Source organism: Arvicanthis niloticus, chromosome 6 (genome assembly GCF_011762505.2).
Source record: "Arvicanthis niloticus isolate mArvNil1 chromosome 6, mArvNil1.pat.X, whole genome shotgun sequence".
Lineage (NCBI taxonomy): Eukaryota > Metazoa > Chordata > Mammalia > Rodentia > Muridae > Arvicanthis > Arvicanthis niloticus.
This window is the reverse complement of record NC_047663.1, coordinates 103,627,156-103,643,713: the sequence shown is the minus strand read 5'-3', so window position 1 is coordinate 103,643,713 and position 16,558 is coordinate 103,627,156. Positions and strand designations below refer to the sequence as shown.

The 16,558-nt window shown below is 44.4% G+C and overlaps 1 protein-coding gene across 4 annotated transcripts in view; it reads left to right on the top strand.

Annotated features, from left to right (window-relative positions):
* Positions 1-1,193: 1,193 nt before the first annotated feature.
* Positions 1,194-16,558, top strand: part of Myh11 (myosin heavy chain 11) — a 96,751-nt gene continuing 81,386 nt past the window's right edge. For all 4 annotated transcript variants that reach the window (XM_034504857.2, XM_076937473.1, XM_034504859.2 and 1 more), the window contains exons 1-2: positions 1,194-1,354; positions 14,199-14,559. In XM_034504857.2, the coding sequence (XP_034360748.1) occupies positions 14,215-14,559 (345 nt within the window). In that variant the 5' untranslated portion in view covers positions 1,194-1,354; positions 14,199-14,214. The remainder of the gene's footprint in view (positions 1,355-14,198; positions 14,560-16,558) is intronic.

The window sequence follows — 16,558 nt, the reverse complement described above, 5'->3', positions numbered from 1 at the left end:
TACCGCCCCGCGGGATCAGCGAGAGGCTGCGCGGAACCATATTTAGTCAGGGGGAGCCAGAGCCCCGCTGGTATGCCACGCTGGGAATTCCTGTTTCGAGAACTGCGCCTGGCCTTTTTGGGTTGTCTCCCGCCCAGGCCCAGGAGGGAGGACCAGCTCGGGACCTCCTCGAGGGTCCACGCGCGGGGAGCGAGGCGTCCCCGGTCTGGCGTGGGGCCAGCTTTGCCTCGACTTCCTTTTATGGCCTGAGTGTGTGTGCAAGGAGAGAGAGAGAGAGAGAGAGAGAGAGAGAGAGAGAGAGAGAGAGAGAGAGAGAGAGAGAGACTCTGAGATTTTAGGGACATAACAGATGGAATGGTAGAGACAGAACAAAATTCGTCGTAGGGAAATCAAAGCTAGAGTGTGATGGAGAGAGTGTCAGGTCAGATAAAAGAGACAGGGACCTAGATCCATACAGGGCTAAGGGACAGAGATTGAGAGCGCCGAGTGGACAAGGATCTCTTGGTGAGGGGAACAGCTGTGGACTTGTGGGGGACCAGCAAGTCCCCCACATTCTCTTAGGGTCCTAGCATGCATCCTCTAAGTGCCATAATGCACTCTTTCCCCAGCAGCACCCCGCTTTTCAACGATGCTCAGAGAAGCCACGTTATTGGTTCTAGGCACCTTGGGATTATATTTAATTTTGGTTGTAGCATGAATGGAGCTGCAGAGGACAAGTTAGGAAAAACAAGTTTCCCTTTCCCACACATTCCCAGCAGTCATAGAAGGATGTGCGGTGACCTGCCCTGCACCTTGCGGAGTTAAAAAACAAAACAACAAACAAACAAACAAAAAACACCTTTCCCCCGCCCTTTGCTAACCGGCCTCGGCCTCGGGTCTAGGAGGTGGCAGGCGAATGAAGAGGGGATGAGGGAGAGAGGGAGAAATCAAGACTCCAGTATGAATGAACAGGAAGAGGTTAAAATCCAGCTGGAATGGACCTAGGGGAGAAATTCTCAAGTTTCCCTACAGACTCTGCATACCGGATCCCTTTTCTCTAAGGACCCGGGATCTGAGTGGCTGCAGGGAGCGAGGCCTGAGGCTGCCGGCCAATGCCTTGGCAACCCCCCTGCGCCCGGGCCAGGTGGTTCCCGGCGGCTCTGTTCCTCACCTGCAGGGGGCACCGCGAAGGGAAGAGGACCCTCCCACCCCGCTCGGCAGCCACCTCCCCTTCCCACCCTCGGGTAGCGCTGACTCTATAAAGCCAGGCGTCCGAAGCCTACAGAGAGATTTGGACCATCCCAGCCTGGGACCAGTGCCAGATCTGAGCTCTCCATCCGGTGTCCTCCTGCTAGTCCACCCCAGTAGCAGATCTGTAAGTAGAGTTGGTCCCTAAGGGGCAAGCCTGGGTGGTGGGTTTAAGCAGTTTCTAGAGCATCTTCCTGGGAGTGGGGACCCCGAGGGGTCCTGATTGTCATTTCTTCTAAGGACAGTGGGAAGAAGCCCCGTGTAGGATCATCCTAGACCTCCTGCGATTACTCCCAACTCCCACACCAAACCAGGAAACCATCCCCAGGTTTCCTATCAGCAGAACCACCTGGGAAAGTGGGGTAGGCAATTAAAGGTTCTGGTGGCTAGGCCCAATTCCAGGTATTTTAAGACTAGAGTCTAAAAAACAAACAAACCAGCCTACTTAAAAACCAACCAGTGTTTAGAGGCTGCACAGTGGACAAGTACGCTGTAGTGGAGCACTGTGGGTCCTGGGTTCAAATCCCAGTAGTGGGGATGATGAGCAGATCCCAAGGTTATTCTGACTAGAAGGTCATGGGATGGATAACCCACTGACCATTCCACAAAGTAACTCAGAAACATGGGTGAAAGTATTGACAGCACAGGCTGTGTGTGCGTGTTTCCCATTTGTCTGGGTGATTGTGCAGTGTGGATAGTTACTGGTAGACACTGCTTATTGTAAGATAAGGTTTGTTCCTTTCACTGTTTCCTTCCAGACCCCAGACTCTGCGAATTAACAAAATCTACTCCAGGTTGGTTAGGGTCCCAGATGCCCAGATGGGTGCTGAGGCTTCATTTGCCTTTCCCACCCATGAGTGCACTGAATGAGCAGGCACTGGGTTTGGGGCCTCCTCAGTGGGAAGGTTACTCTTAGGACAGACAGAGAGAGGAACTAGCAGGAGAAAGTTCTGCTGTTCCTGTTCAGAATTGGAGAGGTCTTGCCATGTCTGGAAAGCACCCTTCAAAGTTATGTCTGTCAGAGAACAAAAGAAATTTTCTAGAAAGCCAGGACTAGACTGCTTTGGTTCTACCACTAAGAACTGAGAGAAGCTGCTAAGCCTTCTGGGAAAGAAGGGAAGTCCGGCTGTGTTTAGTAAACGGCTCTGCTTCATTCTGTTTCTTCTGGTGAAGGTTCTTCTCTTGTTCAGTTTACTTCAAGATGCTATTTTAGACTTGACTTAAAGAAAGAGAGCGTGACCATACATACAGGTCCGAAAGTCTCTCACGGCAAGGAATACCTTCTCTTCTATGGTGTTGTTGATGGCACACTTAACAAGCAGCATTTAAATCTAATCGAGTTCTTTTAATCGTTTTGCACACCTCATCACAAAGATGATCATTTTGTCTTGACATCTCTTTGTCTTTCCTAAAAACCAAATTTGTTGGACTCCTGTTTCTGGTAGATTCACTTTTTGACGAAGATTGAAACTGACCTTTTACCAATTTAAAAATGACAAAGACTGTTCCCTAGAGGGATGTGAATGTGGTGGGAGTCCATGAGGCTGGAGTGATCCCAAAATATACCTGTACTGAGCCATCCTGGAGAAACTTGTGGGTTTGCTTCATAAACACTATGGACTTTTATTATCATATCTGAAATAGAGCCTCTCTTCCGTACAAGGTAGTCACTATGGATTTATCATTACTTTTCTGTGGGAGGCTGGGCTGGAGGCAGACATGCCCTTGTATGGTAGTGTTTTCTACGAGGCCATCTCCAACCCCCTTGGCCAATCACCCAGCCTTGCGATGCAGCCTGGCTGTCTTTCCCCTGTAGAGATGGAGGACACTCAGAAGGCAGTAAGGCTCTTTTTCCCTCTCTCTTCTTATTTGGAAGTTCCACTTGTATTTTTTCTTGGTGGAAGTTAGCTCCAGTCTTCCATACACTGACTAAGAACACCCTCTGAGAGTAAGACAGGAGGAGCACCAGTTATCCTCAGCTGCTTAGTGAGCCCAAAGCCAGCCCGGTCTACCTGGAAATCCTATTTTTAGAAATTTGTTGTTGTTGGTCTCCCTGATCATTTTCCCATCTGCAAAATGGGACTGTTGAGAATGTTTTTGTAGCACTTGCTTAGACTTCTTAGAAGTAGAAAATCACTCAGCTAGGGTTTGATCCACATGCAGCAAAAGAGAAAGACTCCTTACTTGGAACCAGTACTAATGGTCTTCACTCCATTTCATAGATGTGGGCTTTGAAAACTTTGTTCTATTTATAAAAGACAGGAGCTCTTACGAACTAAGATTCTTGTAACTCCAGAGCCTAAGGGATGCTCTTTTGGGAGCCTTCAATAGATGACCCATTTGAAGGGTTTGATCCAAGGCTGACACCAGCAAAGTTCAGCTGATGGTAATTGATAGTAATATGACTAGAAATGTTTAGGAGCATGTTCTGTGTGACGCAGCTGGTATCGATAAACCAGAAAACCCAAAGTGCGCTCTTTCCCCTAAAGCAGAAACTCATCCCTAATTTTCCTTTTGTGTAAATCTTTTTTCAAAGCCAGTTCCTTTTTGGAAACCTCTGCTGTTATCAGCATACTTTCTGACCAGTCCGACTAGCACAGCTGTGACCACTATTCCTTTAGACTCTTATTGGATCTCCTGTGCCCAGTAGAAGCCTGCCTGACTCTTACAGTGGCCTCTTTGCTCCCTGGTTCTCTTTCTGTCACTGGTGACATTGATCTGCAGGCCTCAAGGACCAGGGGCACAGAATTGGAGAAAGGCAAGCGAGAATTTGAAGGGAGAAGGAAACCACCCAGCATTCTAGCAAGGGGAGGGAGGTCAGGCTACCATGATGCACATGATGCACCGGGGCTTCAGGGAACCATTCTCATCAGAATGGCCAATAGGGTAGGGGCCTGGCCTGTTCCACTCAGACCCACTTGAATTTGCTATCTGTGCTATGGGTCCCTACAGACGAATCCAGTCCACTGTAAACTGGAAGTTCATTTTAAACAGCATCTGAACTGAACACATACAGACCTTCTTTCTTGTCACTAGTCCCCGAGCATGAGAACTGTGTCTGCCACCCTGCAAGGCAAGGCAGCTGGGAGGTTGCTCAAGATGCTATGCAAACTCATGGAAAAACAGCTTTTCTTTCTTTCTTTTTTTTTTTATTTTTTAAATTTATTTATTTCATGTATGTGAGTACACTGTAGCTGTCTTCAGACACACCCGAAGAGGGGATCAGATCCCATTATAGATGGTTGTGGGCCACCATGTGGGTGCTGGGAATTGAATTCAGGACCTCTGGAAGAGCAGTCAGTGCTCTTAACCACTGAGCCATCTCTCCAGCCCCGAAAAACAGCTTTTCATGGGAGGGACTTCAGTATCTGTGGATTGTGGTACCCAAAGTGCTCCTGAAGCTGACCAAAGAATAACTGTCCCTTCCTGCCCCTCCCTGAGGGAAGCATGCAGCCAACGACAGAGAACCTCAGAAGTGTCTTAAGCCACCAAAGGTCATTCTAGCCATCCCTCTGGTTCCAGATAAGCATTTTTTCCCCTCCCCTTTTATTTCCCTCTATTTTGCCTGTCTACATATGCGCTCCTAACAATCATTCTTAAATAGCATTCTAATTTTTTTTTCTAAACCAAATTTCCCTTTTATTCAAATCCTGGCATTTTGCAAAACATTTTTCACCTTATCACAAATCTTCACTATCTTTTCTATATCTTTACATCGTTGTATGCTTCTTTTTATCTGCTGCATAGTAATCTGTTATATAGAAGTTTGATAGCTTACCAAATATACACCATGTATAAATGGTTTTGGGGAAGTACCTATGTGTGAGTTAACTGCTGCTTATCAAAAATGCCTAGGACCAGAAATGTTCCAGACTTTTCTTTTAAATTCTTTGTTTGTTTGTTTGTTTTCGAGACAGGGTTTCTCTGTGTAGCCCTGGCTGTCCTGGAACTCACTCTGTAGACCAGGCTGGCCTTGAACTCAGAAATCCGCCTGTCTCTGCCTCCCAAGTGCTGTTTTAAATTCTTTTTGATTTTGGGATATTTGCATATACATAATGAGATATTATGAGCACTAATCCTTTTGTTGTTTTTCTTTTGTTTCTTTCTTTTTTTCTTTCTTTCTTTCTTTTTGATTTTAGACAAAGTCTGTCTATATAGTCCTGGCTATCTTGGAGCTGTCTGTGACAAGGCTGCCCTTGAACTCACAGAGATCCTCCTGCCTCTGCCTCCCGATGCTTCACCTTTGTTTTATGCAGATGGCTGTATAGTCATTACATTCGATGTTTTTGATTCTACATTTTCATTGTGACCTGCTACATGAAGTCAAATATGAACTTGTCTACTTGCACAATATTGAGCCTCAAAAAGGCTCAATATGTGAGCCTTCGAACCTTTGGGGCGTTCAGCTTGGATACCTATTCTTGGCTTGTAAACTCTCTTCCTATAATCACATGAGTTCCCAGCAAAGAGGTGAATAGATAGCACGTTGGGAATCAACATCGACTTTAAATGGTCTTTGAAAGAGACTGTAGATGTCTGCCTGGACCAGCCAGGCCCGTGTCTCCTGGGCCAGCCAGGCCTGTGTCTCAGCACCTATTTTAAACATTGCTCTACCTGAGTTGTAAGATGCAAAACAGTGGGGCTCCGAACAGGGCTGACCTCAGTTGTGTGGAATGGGGTGAGAAGACAGAGAAAAGAAGGGAGGGACGGCAGGCAAGGAAGGGAAGGTGTTCATGTGTATACGTGCATGCAACTAGAACCCACAATGACTGGCTGTGTTCCTCATATACCCTCCACCTTGCTTTTGGAGACAGAAACCCTCACCAGCCTGGAACTTGCCAAGTAGGCCACACTGACTGGGCCCTGAGCCCCAAGGACCCTGAGGCAAAATTTCAAGTACACGTGTCAACAAACAGCTCTTTCTTTTCTTTCTTTGTTTCTTTATTTCTTTCCGTTCTTTCTTTCTTTCTTTCTTTCTTTCTTTCTTTCTTTCTTTCTTTCTTTGTTTCCTTTCTTTCTTTCTTTCTTTCTTTCTTTCTTTCTTTCTTTCTTTCTCTCTCTCTTTCTCTCTTTCTCTTTTAAACATAGTTTTTGAAGATCTGACTCAGGTCTTCCAGTGTCTGTCTGCACGGCAAGCACTTTGCTGACTCACCAGCCCATGACCTCTCCCTTAATCTCCAAATCCTTTTAGTGGGAGAGACAGAATCATTTGACTTTAGCCATTGGAAAGAGCTTCCTTCTAAAGCAGCTTGAAAAGCCATTGGGATTCTCAGTGTGCGTGCATGCGTGTGTGTGTGTGTGTGTGTGTGTGTGTGTATGTGTGTGTGTGTGTGTGGTATTACCAGGCCATTGTGATCTTATTCTTTTTCTCCTGAGGAGGTGCCCCTGGGGACCTGGGAGGTGGCAGGGAGGTGTGTGGCATTGGGACAGGGAGTGAGGAAGAGATTTACTACTGAGAGCAAAAGGATTGTTAGATCCAACAATCTAACAAAAAAGGTCAAACATTTTTTTTTAACCTTTTATGACCTTAGTTGTGGTAACAGAAAAATAGGAATATATATGATGTTCACGTCACAGAACACTCCTAAGATATTCAAGATCATAAATGTAGGTCATTCATTCCTGCTCTGATGTCCAGTGAGTAGGGGGGCTGAGCAGATGTAGCTCAGTGGTAGGATGCTTGCCTAGCATGTACAAAGCCCTGTGTTCTACCCTCAGCACCGCACAAGCCAGGCATGGTAGGAAACACCTGTAGCTCCTAGCATTTGGCTGTAGGACCAAGAGTTCAAGCCCATCTTTAATTATGTAGTGAGTTCAAGGTTAGCTTGGACTATAAGAGACCCTGTCTCAAGAATGAGAAGGCCGTGTGGTGATGATTAAGAACAGATTCTAGTCCCAAAGTTCTCCTGGGGCAGCATGAGTTTGAAGAAGTAGTGTGCATAGCATGATCTCCCCTCTCCTGGTATGTCAAGTGACTTTCCAGATCCAGATGTGGCCTTGAACTAGAACTAACATTATTGGGGCCCTTTTGGCTGGCTCACTGAGCTGCAGCTTCGGCTCCAAGAACAACTTCCTCTTCTTCCTCTTTTTTTTCTTCTTTTTCTTCTTCTTCCTCCTCTTCCTCCTCCTCCTCTTCCTCCTCCTCCTCCTCCTCCTCTTCTTCCTCCTCCTCCTCCTCCTCCTCCTCCTCCTCCTCCTCCTCCTCCTCCTCCTCTTCTTCTTCTTCTTCTTCTTCTTCTTCTTCTTCTTCTTCTTCTTCCTCTTCTTCCTCTTCTTCCTCTTCTTCCTCTTCTTTTTCTTCTTCTCCTTCTCCTTCTCCTTCTCCTTCTCCTTCTCCTTCTCCTTCTCCTTCTCCTTCTCCTCCTCCTCCTCCCCCTCCCCCTCCTCCTCCTTCTCCTTCTCCTTCTTCTTCTCCTTCTTCTTCTTTTGTAAATTTCATATTTATTATAACAAAAATTATGACATGTCCACTTGGGCATTCTGTTTCCACATAACTCTGGATGTGTAGATGGTCTAAGGGACTCTATACGTGTGTACATGGCCCACACTGAAGATGCTGCTCCAAGAACTTATTTCTTATCTCTGTGGTATTTAAAAGCCGGGCAATGTGTAAGATGGGAATGGGCATGGTGCTAACACCTACGCTCCAGGAGGATTGCTACTTTGAGACCTGGGCCAGAGCCTGGTGGATGTAGCTCAATGGTAGAACACTTACTGAGCATGTACAAGCCCTGAGTTTGATCTCCAGCACTTCAAATATTGGACAACTAAAAAGAATAACTTTAGGAACCGGGACTAAAGCTCAGACAGTCCAGTGTCTGGCTGGCAGACACAGAGCCCCACGTTTGATCTCCAGAACTCCAGAGACTGGGTGTGGTAGTGTATATCTACAATCTCAGCACGCAGGAGAACATTAAAATTAGTCCCAGCTACATAATTATATGGGGCTAGCCTGTGCTACATGAGATTTTTATTTCAGAAAAGCTTTGGTTTCAAACCAGGGACAGTTTTCCCTCTGGGAGTGCTAGCTGGCAGTGTCTGGACCTCTTTTTGATGTCACGACTGGGAAATAGTGGATACTGGCATAGAGTGGACTGAACTCACACTGTACAGGGCCAGAAACTGGCCGGTGCCAAGGCCAATAGTACAGGGGCTGAGAAAACTGACTCTAAGTCACGAGTCAGAGCAGGACCAGGAGTTTGAAGACTAAACGTCACTTCAGTCTGTCTTGTGGATCTCTACTGCCTTGTCCTCCTGGGTCTAGCCATCATTTCTTTTTGGTACTAGGATTTGAACTAGGGCCTTGTACACACTAAGTAAGTACTCTGCCACCGTGCCATCCCCTAGCCTATTTGGTTGGTTTGAATCAGGGTCTCTCTCTGTCGCCTAGGCATACTCAAACCCACTGTCTCCTTCATCATGAGACTACACGTGTGTGCAGTTTTATTGTTTTTCCTTCCTCCCTGTGTTTTACGCGGTGTCTGTCCTGGTACTTCTTGCTGTATTGTCACTGTCCCCAGTTTTTTTAAATTTCAGGCTCTGATCAGAGGCTGAGGCAGGTTCTTCTGACAATAAACCAAGTCACCCTGAACTTCCAAACTGCCAGACAAAAGCAGAATGTGTCCTCTGCATGCCTGTAATTCTTTGTGTCCTTGGGTTCTCTGCCTGCCTTCTCCAAATTCTAAAAAAACAAAACAAAACAAAACAAAACAAAACAAAAAAAAAAAAACCAGACAATTAAAAAAAAAAAACTTCAACTTTCTTCAGAAGCCACAAGACCAGCTAAAAGAACCAACTGCTTTGCCTCTGTGTACCTCAGTTTCCTCATTGATAAACAAATGATGACATCTCTCCTGGGTTGTTTTCCAATGCTGGGGATAGAATTCAGGGCTTAGGGTATACTAGGTGCCCTGCCTCTAAACTATACTCTCTAGCTTAAAAGTGTTTGCATTGTTACTGTGTTTTATGGTGCTGGGGATGGAAACCCAAGGCCTGGAGCATACCAGGAAAGTGTTCTGCCTCTAGGCTGTGCCCTGGCTGTCTCCTAGGGCTTGGTTAGTTAGTTACTTAGTTAGTTAAGGGCTTTGTTATTTAGTTAGTTTAGAGCTTTGTTATTTATTTATTTAGTTAGTTAGTTAATTTAGGGGATTAAATGGGAGAGTAACTATCACTCCATATGATTTAGCAACTATTACGACTATTGCTGGTATAATTAATTTATGGGGCTCTGTGAATTCTTTGCAAGGCAAGTGTGTGTCCAGTGTTGTTTTGGGAGCCCCTCCTTCCCTTCAGGATCATAGAAGCAGAGTGGTTTTCTGATTATAAATCTGCCCAAAACTGGAAAGCCCTGTCTAGGCTCTGCATCTTAGTGATGGGAAGGAAAGATGTGGCACAAGTGTTTGTGTGTGTGTGTGTGTGTGTGTGACATTCATGTGGTGGTACGTGCATGTGGGTACATGGGTGTACGTGCTTCAGCCCTGAAACAGAGTTTCTCACTGAGCTGCTATCAACCTCTTGTCTCTATGGATCTGTATGTCTCCAACCCTTCTCCCATGCTAGGTTACAATTATACATGGCAAGACTAGCTTTTTATGTCAGTTACCGGGATTTGAACTCAGGTCCGGGCAGCTGTTGTCAGCTGAGCCCTATCTACTGGCTTGGTCACTATCAACTGTGTTTAAAAAGTATACCTTGACCCCATTCTCATCACTCCCCAACCCCAAATATTCCTGGGCATCAGGGTTCCAAAGCATCCAGTCTGGAAACCAGAATTTCAGCTTGTTTGGCTTTGACCCAAGCAATCTTGTGCTTCACAACTGTCAGGGCAACAAAGCCTCAGGGAGCAGTCAGATGACTTCACTCCTTTTTTGGCCAGAGACTCAAACTTTGCACTTGATCGAGGTTGTGCTTTTGAGCCCTCTTAGATGAGCTTCCTGGAAAAGCTAATCTCCATGTCTTTTCATTTTTCTGTTGAACATTTCCTGATGTTTTCTAACTTAATTGCAATTTAAAAAGAGACAGCTTGCCGTTCAGGAGGAACGACACAAACACTAGCGCTCCAAGTGGTTGGAGGCTATTTAAAATGGATCGTCATCTGTTACAGAAAATGTAGAATATAATTTACGCTACGTGCTTAAAATATGTTTTGTTTTATTTTTCTTTTTTAAAAAAGATTTATTTATTTTATGTATGTGAGTACACTTTAGTTGTCTTCAGACAACCAGAAGAGGGCATCAGATCCCATTACAGATGGTTGTGAGCCACCATGTGGTTGCTGGGAATTGAACTCCAGACCTCCGGAAGCACAGTCTTAACCACTCTTAACCACTGAGCCATCTCTCCAGCCCTTATTTTCCTTTTTTTTTTTTTTTAGAAAAAAAATTTAAAAATAAAAAATTAACATTAATTTCATGGGTGTATGTGCATGGGCTCACATATGTAGTGGTACATGTGTATATATGTGCATGGGCTCAGAGTGCAGCCATGCATGTATATATATATGTGCATGGGTTCACACATGCCGTGTTGCATGTGTAGAAGTCAGAGACAACTTTCAGGAGCCGGTTTGCCCTTTTCATCATGCGGGCCCTGAGGATTGAACTCAACCCATTAGGTTTTGTGGCAACCCCCTTTACTCCCTGAACCTTCTCTCAACAGCGCCTCACTAAATATTTTATTACCTTTTTATTAAAAGAAAAAACAGTCTTCCACAAAAGCACACAACAACAAAAAGATCTCGTGTGGCCCCAGGGTGGCTTTGAACTCCCCATACAGCGGAAGATGACTTTGAATTCCTAATGTTCTTGCCTCTATCTACTAGATACTAGAAGGTGCCATGCCTGGCTTCTTACCACAGAATTTAAGAAATTATCTAAAATAAAAAGTGATGATGTGGGCTTGTAAGCCAGGCACTCAGGAAGAGGCTAAGGCATGATGATTGTGAGTTTGATGTCAACCCAGATTACACAGGGTCTCATCAACAAATCAACCTTCAATTTTCAATTATTTCTTAAATTTTGAGGCTGGGGCTAGAGAGATGTCTTAGTGGTTAGAGCATTGGCTGGTCTTCCAGAGGACCCGAATTTGCTCCCCTGTGCCCCCCCCATGGTGGCTCACAACCATCTGTAATTGTAGTTCTAGGGATGCAACTCCTTCTTCTGACCTTCGCAGGCAGGCACGTAACCACACAGACATACATGCACAGAAAACACATAAACATAAAATAAATAAATTAAAATTTTAGAAGTTTTTAGGGAGTGGGAGGTGGTTTTAAATAACATTTTATGTTTTGTAACAACTGCATTCAGTTTTACAAGGTTTTTAAGGCTGTTTGCTTGTTTGTTTGTTTGCTTGTTTGTTTGCTTGTTTGTTTGTTTGTTTCATTTGGAACAAGAGTTTCTGTAGCTCAAGCAACCTCAAAGTTGTTGTGTAGCCAAGGATGGCCTTGAATTTTTTTATACTACTGCCTTCTCAAGGGAAAGCATTTTAAAACAGGCAAAACAAACTTTATCTTTTAGCTTTGATTTGCTGTGCAAGTATATAGGGTGTATAAGTGGTATCTATGTGTGTCTCTCTGAGCATGTCTATGTATATCTGTGTGTATGTGTATTTCTCTTCCTTTCTCTCTCCTCTCCCCCCTCTCTCTCGTGTGTGTGTGTGTGTGTGTGTGTGTGTATAAAAGACAGAGAGAGAGAGAGAGACCAGAGAATGACTTGTGGAAGTTCTCTCCTTCCACCCTGTGGGTCCCAGCTCATAAGGCTTTGAAGCAAGCACTTTTACCCACTGAGACCTTCCTTCTGGCCTCACTCCCTATTTTACTTTTTTGGTGGCAGTAGTACTTGCTTTTGAGTCCCATCTGAAGGTTCATTTTTGTTGTTTGGTTTTTAAGGCAGGTCTTAACTCTGTGACCCATGCTGGCTTAGAACTCACAGGAGTTATCCCATCTCTGTCTCCCAAGTGTTGGCATCGCAGATGTGAGCAACCATGCCTGGCTGCTTCTGAGAGCTGCTTTTTTTTTTTTTTTTCTTCCTTTTCTCTGTATGTGGGTCTGATTAGCTGGGGGGTTAGGTGGTGTCAGCCTGATAGCCTGATCCACCACTCTCCAGCTAATAGTCAGTCAGTCTTAAAATGAAGGGTCTGGTGGCTGAGGAAAGAGCTCAGTTGCAAAGACAGCATGAAGACCTGAGTTCAGATCCATAAAGCCATAAAGCCCACATAAAAAGCCAGGCATGGTGGCATGCACCTATATCCCCAGAACTGGGGAAACAGAAACGGGAGAATACCAAGAACTTGCTGGTCAGCCAGTCTAGTTTAATTGGTGACCTCTAAGCTCAGTGAGACTCTGTCTCAAAAATAAGATGGAGAGTGATTGAAGATGATCTGACAGCAAGTCCTGGCCTCCATACATACATATATACATACATACACGCATACATACATACATACACACGTGTGAACTCCCTCATGTGAACATATTTATACACAAACATATGCACACACTTGTGCATACATGAATACTGTCACACACGTTAAAATACACATACATATACAAAAGTCTACACAAACATATGCACAGTATATAAACACATGCATAAATGCATACATATACCTGGTACATGCATGAATGCACCCAGTCACATATATGAATGTATATATATTCACACATGGACACATGAACATATACATATATCTTATATTTTATATTATACCCCATCACTGGGCCACACCCCAGTACAAGTTTCAAATGTTTATAAAAAGAAAAAAAAAAAGCCTATTATCTATAATGTTTCACAATTCCCTTTAAAAAATGATCTTTTAATACTCAATTCCCAGCACTTCTCCCTGCAGCAGAGCTTCACTTGGAAACAATTCACACACACGTTATTTATTTTTGATACTGAGGAGTGAACCCAGAGCCCTGTAAAGGTAAACATACTTCCCACCACCAAAGCCACATTCTTCGCCCCTTTCCCACTGAATGTTTTCAATCCATTTATTTTTAGTGTATTCTTAGATTTGTGCATCCACTACTACAAATTCAAGAATATTTGTATCACCCCTCCCCAAATAACTGTACCTATTAGCTGTTACCTTGTGGTTCTTCCCCAGTTGCTAATTTACATTGTTTTTGTGGACTTGCCTAGTCAGGACATTTCTTATAAATGTTACCATGCCATATGTGGTCTTTCTTTCAGTACTGGGTCTTCAGATTCAGCCACATTGTAACAGATGCAGCACTCTGGTTCCTTTTTAAGGCTCAGTACTGGTCTACTGTATGGGTCTACCAAGCTACTTATTCATTCATGTGATCATGGTCATGGGTGGTGTTTTTACTTTGGGGCTATTATAAGCTTGCTAGGAATATTTATGACCACATCTTTAGATGCATTGATGCATTCATCTATCCTGAGAAAAGATCCTGGATCATATGGTAGTTCTGTGTTCAAACATTAGAGGCACCAGCATTTATTTTATAACTGGCATTTAAGATTTAGGTATCTTCTAGCTGGGCAGTGGTGGTGCACACCTGTGATCCCTGCTCTTGGGAGGCAGAGATAAGTGGATTAGAATGTGAATTAGAATGAGTTCCAGGACAGACAAGAAAGCCTGTTTTAAAAAAACAAAAGCAACAACAACAAAAAGATTAGGTATCTTCCCAAGTCAAAAATTGGAGACAAACTTCTTAAGCACCAAGTAGTAGTTCACTATGAGAAACTGCTCTGGTTTACACACCTCGTCCCACAAATGTACCCATTACCTTGGATTGCCTGGGTTTCATTCTGAGTCCTCATGTTGTTCCTTACCTGAAGATTAGTGCCCTCTTCAATAATATAAGCCAAACTGCAGGGATCATTCTTATTCTTTTGTGGGATTTTTTTTTTTTGTACTCTTACATTCCTAGATGTGGAGAGGTGAGGTGAGGGCCTGCTTGTCTTTAGGTTTTGCTCTGACCCTGTCTCTTCATTCCACAGGGGACCACCAGGCACCATGGCACAAAAAGGGCAGCTCAGCGATGATGAGAAGTTCCTCTTTGTGGATAAAAACTTCATGAACAGCCCAATGGCCCAGGCTGACTGGGTAGCCAAGAAGCTGGTGTGGGTTCCTTCAGAGAAGCAGGGCTTTGAAGCAGCCAGCATCAAGGAGGAGAAGGGTGATGAGGTGATCGTGGAGCTGGTGGAAAACGGCAAGAAGGTCACAGTGGGCAAAGATGACATCCAAAAAATGAACCCACCCAAGTTCTCCAAGGTGGAGGACATGGCAGAGCTGACGTGCCTCAATGAGGCCTCTGTGCTGCACAACCTGAGGGAGCGATACTTCTCAGGCCTCATCTATGTGAGTATCTTAGGGTAATGAGCTTCTCTCAGTCTCCTTGTGGAAGAGAGGGGATTAGAGATGTGTTTGTGTGACTTGGTATGGTGCATATTTGTAATTGCAGCATTCAGGATGTTGATGTAGAAGATCAAGAGTTCAAGGCTAGCCTGGGCTACATAGTGAGATCCCGTCTTCAAAAAAAAAAAAAAAAAAAAAAAAGTGCTTTTTATGTATATATGAGGACCTGAGGTTGGGTCTCTAGCACCTAAGTACAAAGTTGGGCATGGCAACACAGCCTGTGTCCCCTGTCCTAGGAGATACAGAGAGTAGGCTAGCTGAACTAATGAGTTCTGCATTTAGTCTCAGAAAATAAGGCAGAGAGTGAATGAGGAAGACACTCATTATCAACCTCTGGCATGAACATACATCTTCATGCACAAACCTGCACACATACAAACATGTACACACATATGTACCAATATACACAAACAAAATTGTGTTTAGGTTATAGGTCAAAATTCTGCATATCTGATTACAAGTTGAATATCACACTTCAAGGTGGAGTCACTCAGATCTGAATTCACAGGTCTGTCCTGACCTGCTTGGTTTAAGGTCTAGAACAAACTATTGCATCCTTCAGTCCTTTTGTTCGTAAAATGGGAATCACCTTCCACAGACATATGCAGGATCCACATGGCCATCTACTCAGTTTAAAAGCATATGACAGGGTACTATAGGTGTTGATGTCATTCCTGGCTCTTCCTCCATCTTAGAATTAGAAAAAGCTCCTCAGAAAGGCTGGTGCCTTCCTGTCCCTGGGGTCTAGGTCACATAAGGACCTAAACAGGAATAGCCACATGGGACCTAAGACTCCATGGTCCACTCCAAGTACGACTTGGAGTAACACTTTCCAACATGTCTACCTCTGAACACTTGCCTCTTAGCTAACTGAGATGTGAGTTTGTTTAGTTGTTTGTTTGTTTTAAACATGATTATTTATGAGGTCATTTCTTCAGCTATATCTTGGCCACATGTCATGAGCTTAATGGGTGCTATACCAGATGGCATAATTCTAAGACATTCTCACCATCAAGTTCTTTTGCTCAGCCTGACCTACCCGAGGACAGTGTAACTAGAGGACACAGGTTCCTTGTGAGTTGGATTGGGCCAGCTCCTCAGAACACAAAGGCCACAGATGCCCCCAGTGTCCCTGCCTGGCAGGAAGAGGCCATGTCTGCAGGTGCTGCTGAATCCTTTGGAAGGTTTTGTTTTTCTCCAAAATGGTCTTCCCTTCTCTGAACTGTAAGGAGCCTTGTCAGCCTTATGTACTGAGGCTTTTTCTAGAAAGAGATCAGGAATACTTCCTGGCAGTTGGACCCTTGCGAATGCCAGGGTTCTTATTCTTGCTTTTGTGTCTGCTGTGACTGACTGTTACTGATAAATTGTTGGGTTCCTTGCATATCCCCTGGAAAAGGATGCTTTGTGGCCACGGCATCTCATTTCAAGCCTTCAGGGTGTCCAGCCTTTAACAATGTGGCACAACATAGTCACCTACAGATGTGTTTAGCCAAGGTTATATCTATTCTGGGACTCACAGGGTCCATGGGATGCAAGTTAGACACACCTATTACAGTTCGCCTCTTGAAAAATGACAAGAAGCACCTCTCCCATGAAGTGTAAAATGCCCCGCAGATAATTTTTTCCAAATTAGAAAAATTAGTAGTACTTGCTAAAGAGATCACTGGGTTCTAGGACTCCAACCTCCCCTCAAGATGTAGCAGTGTGGGGATGGAGATGGCAGTCTCCCTCAAAATACATCCCCACTATGTGGGGACAGAGATGGGCCTGTGTGCTCACTTCACCTGAGAACTCTATGACATGGTGGAAAGTATAGGGACGTGGGAAGGTTCCGAGACCAGAGATCATTGGAAGCAGATTAAAGTGTCTGGAAGCTTCAGATCCCTGCCATGCTTCTCTGGATTAGATCAATCCTCTTGGCCTCAGGACTATGTACCCACTG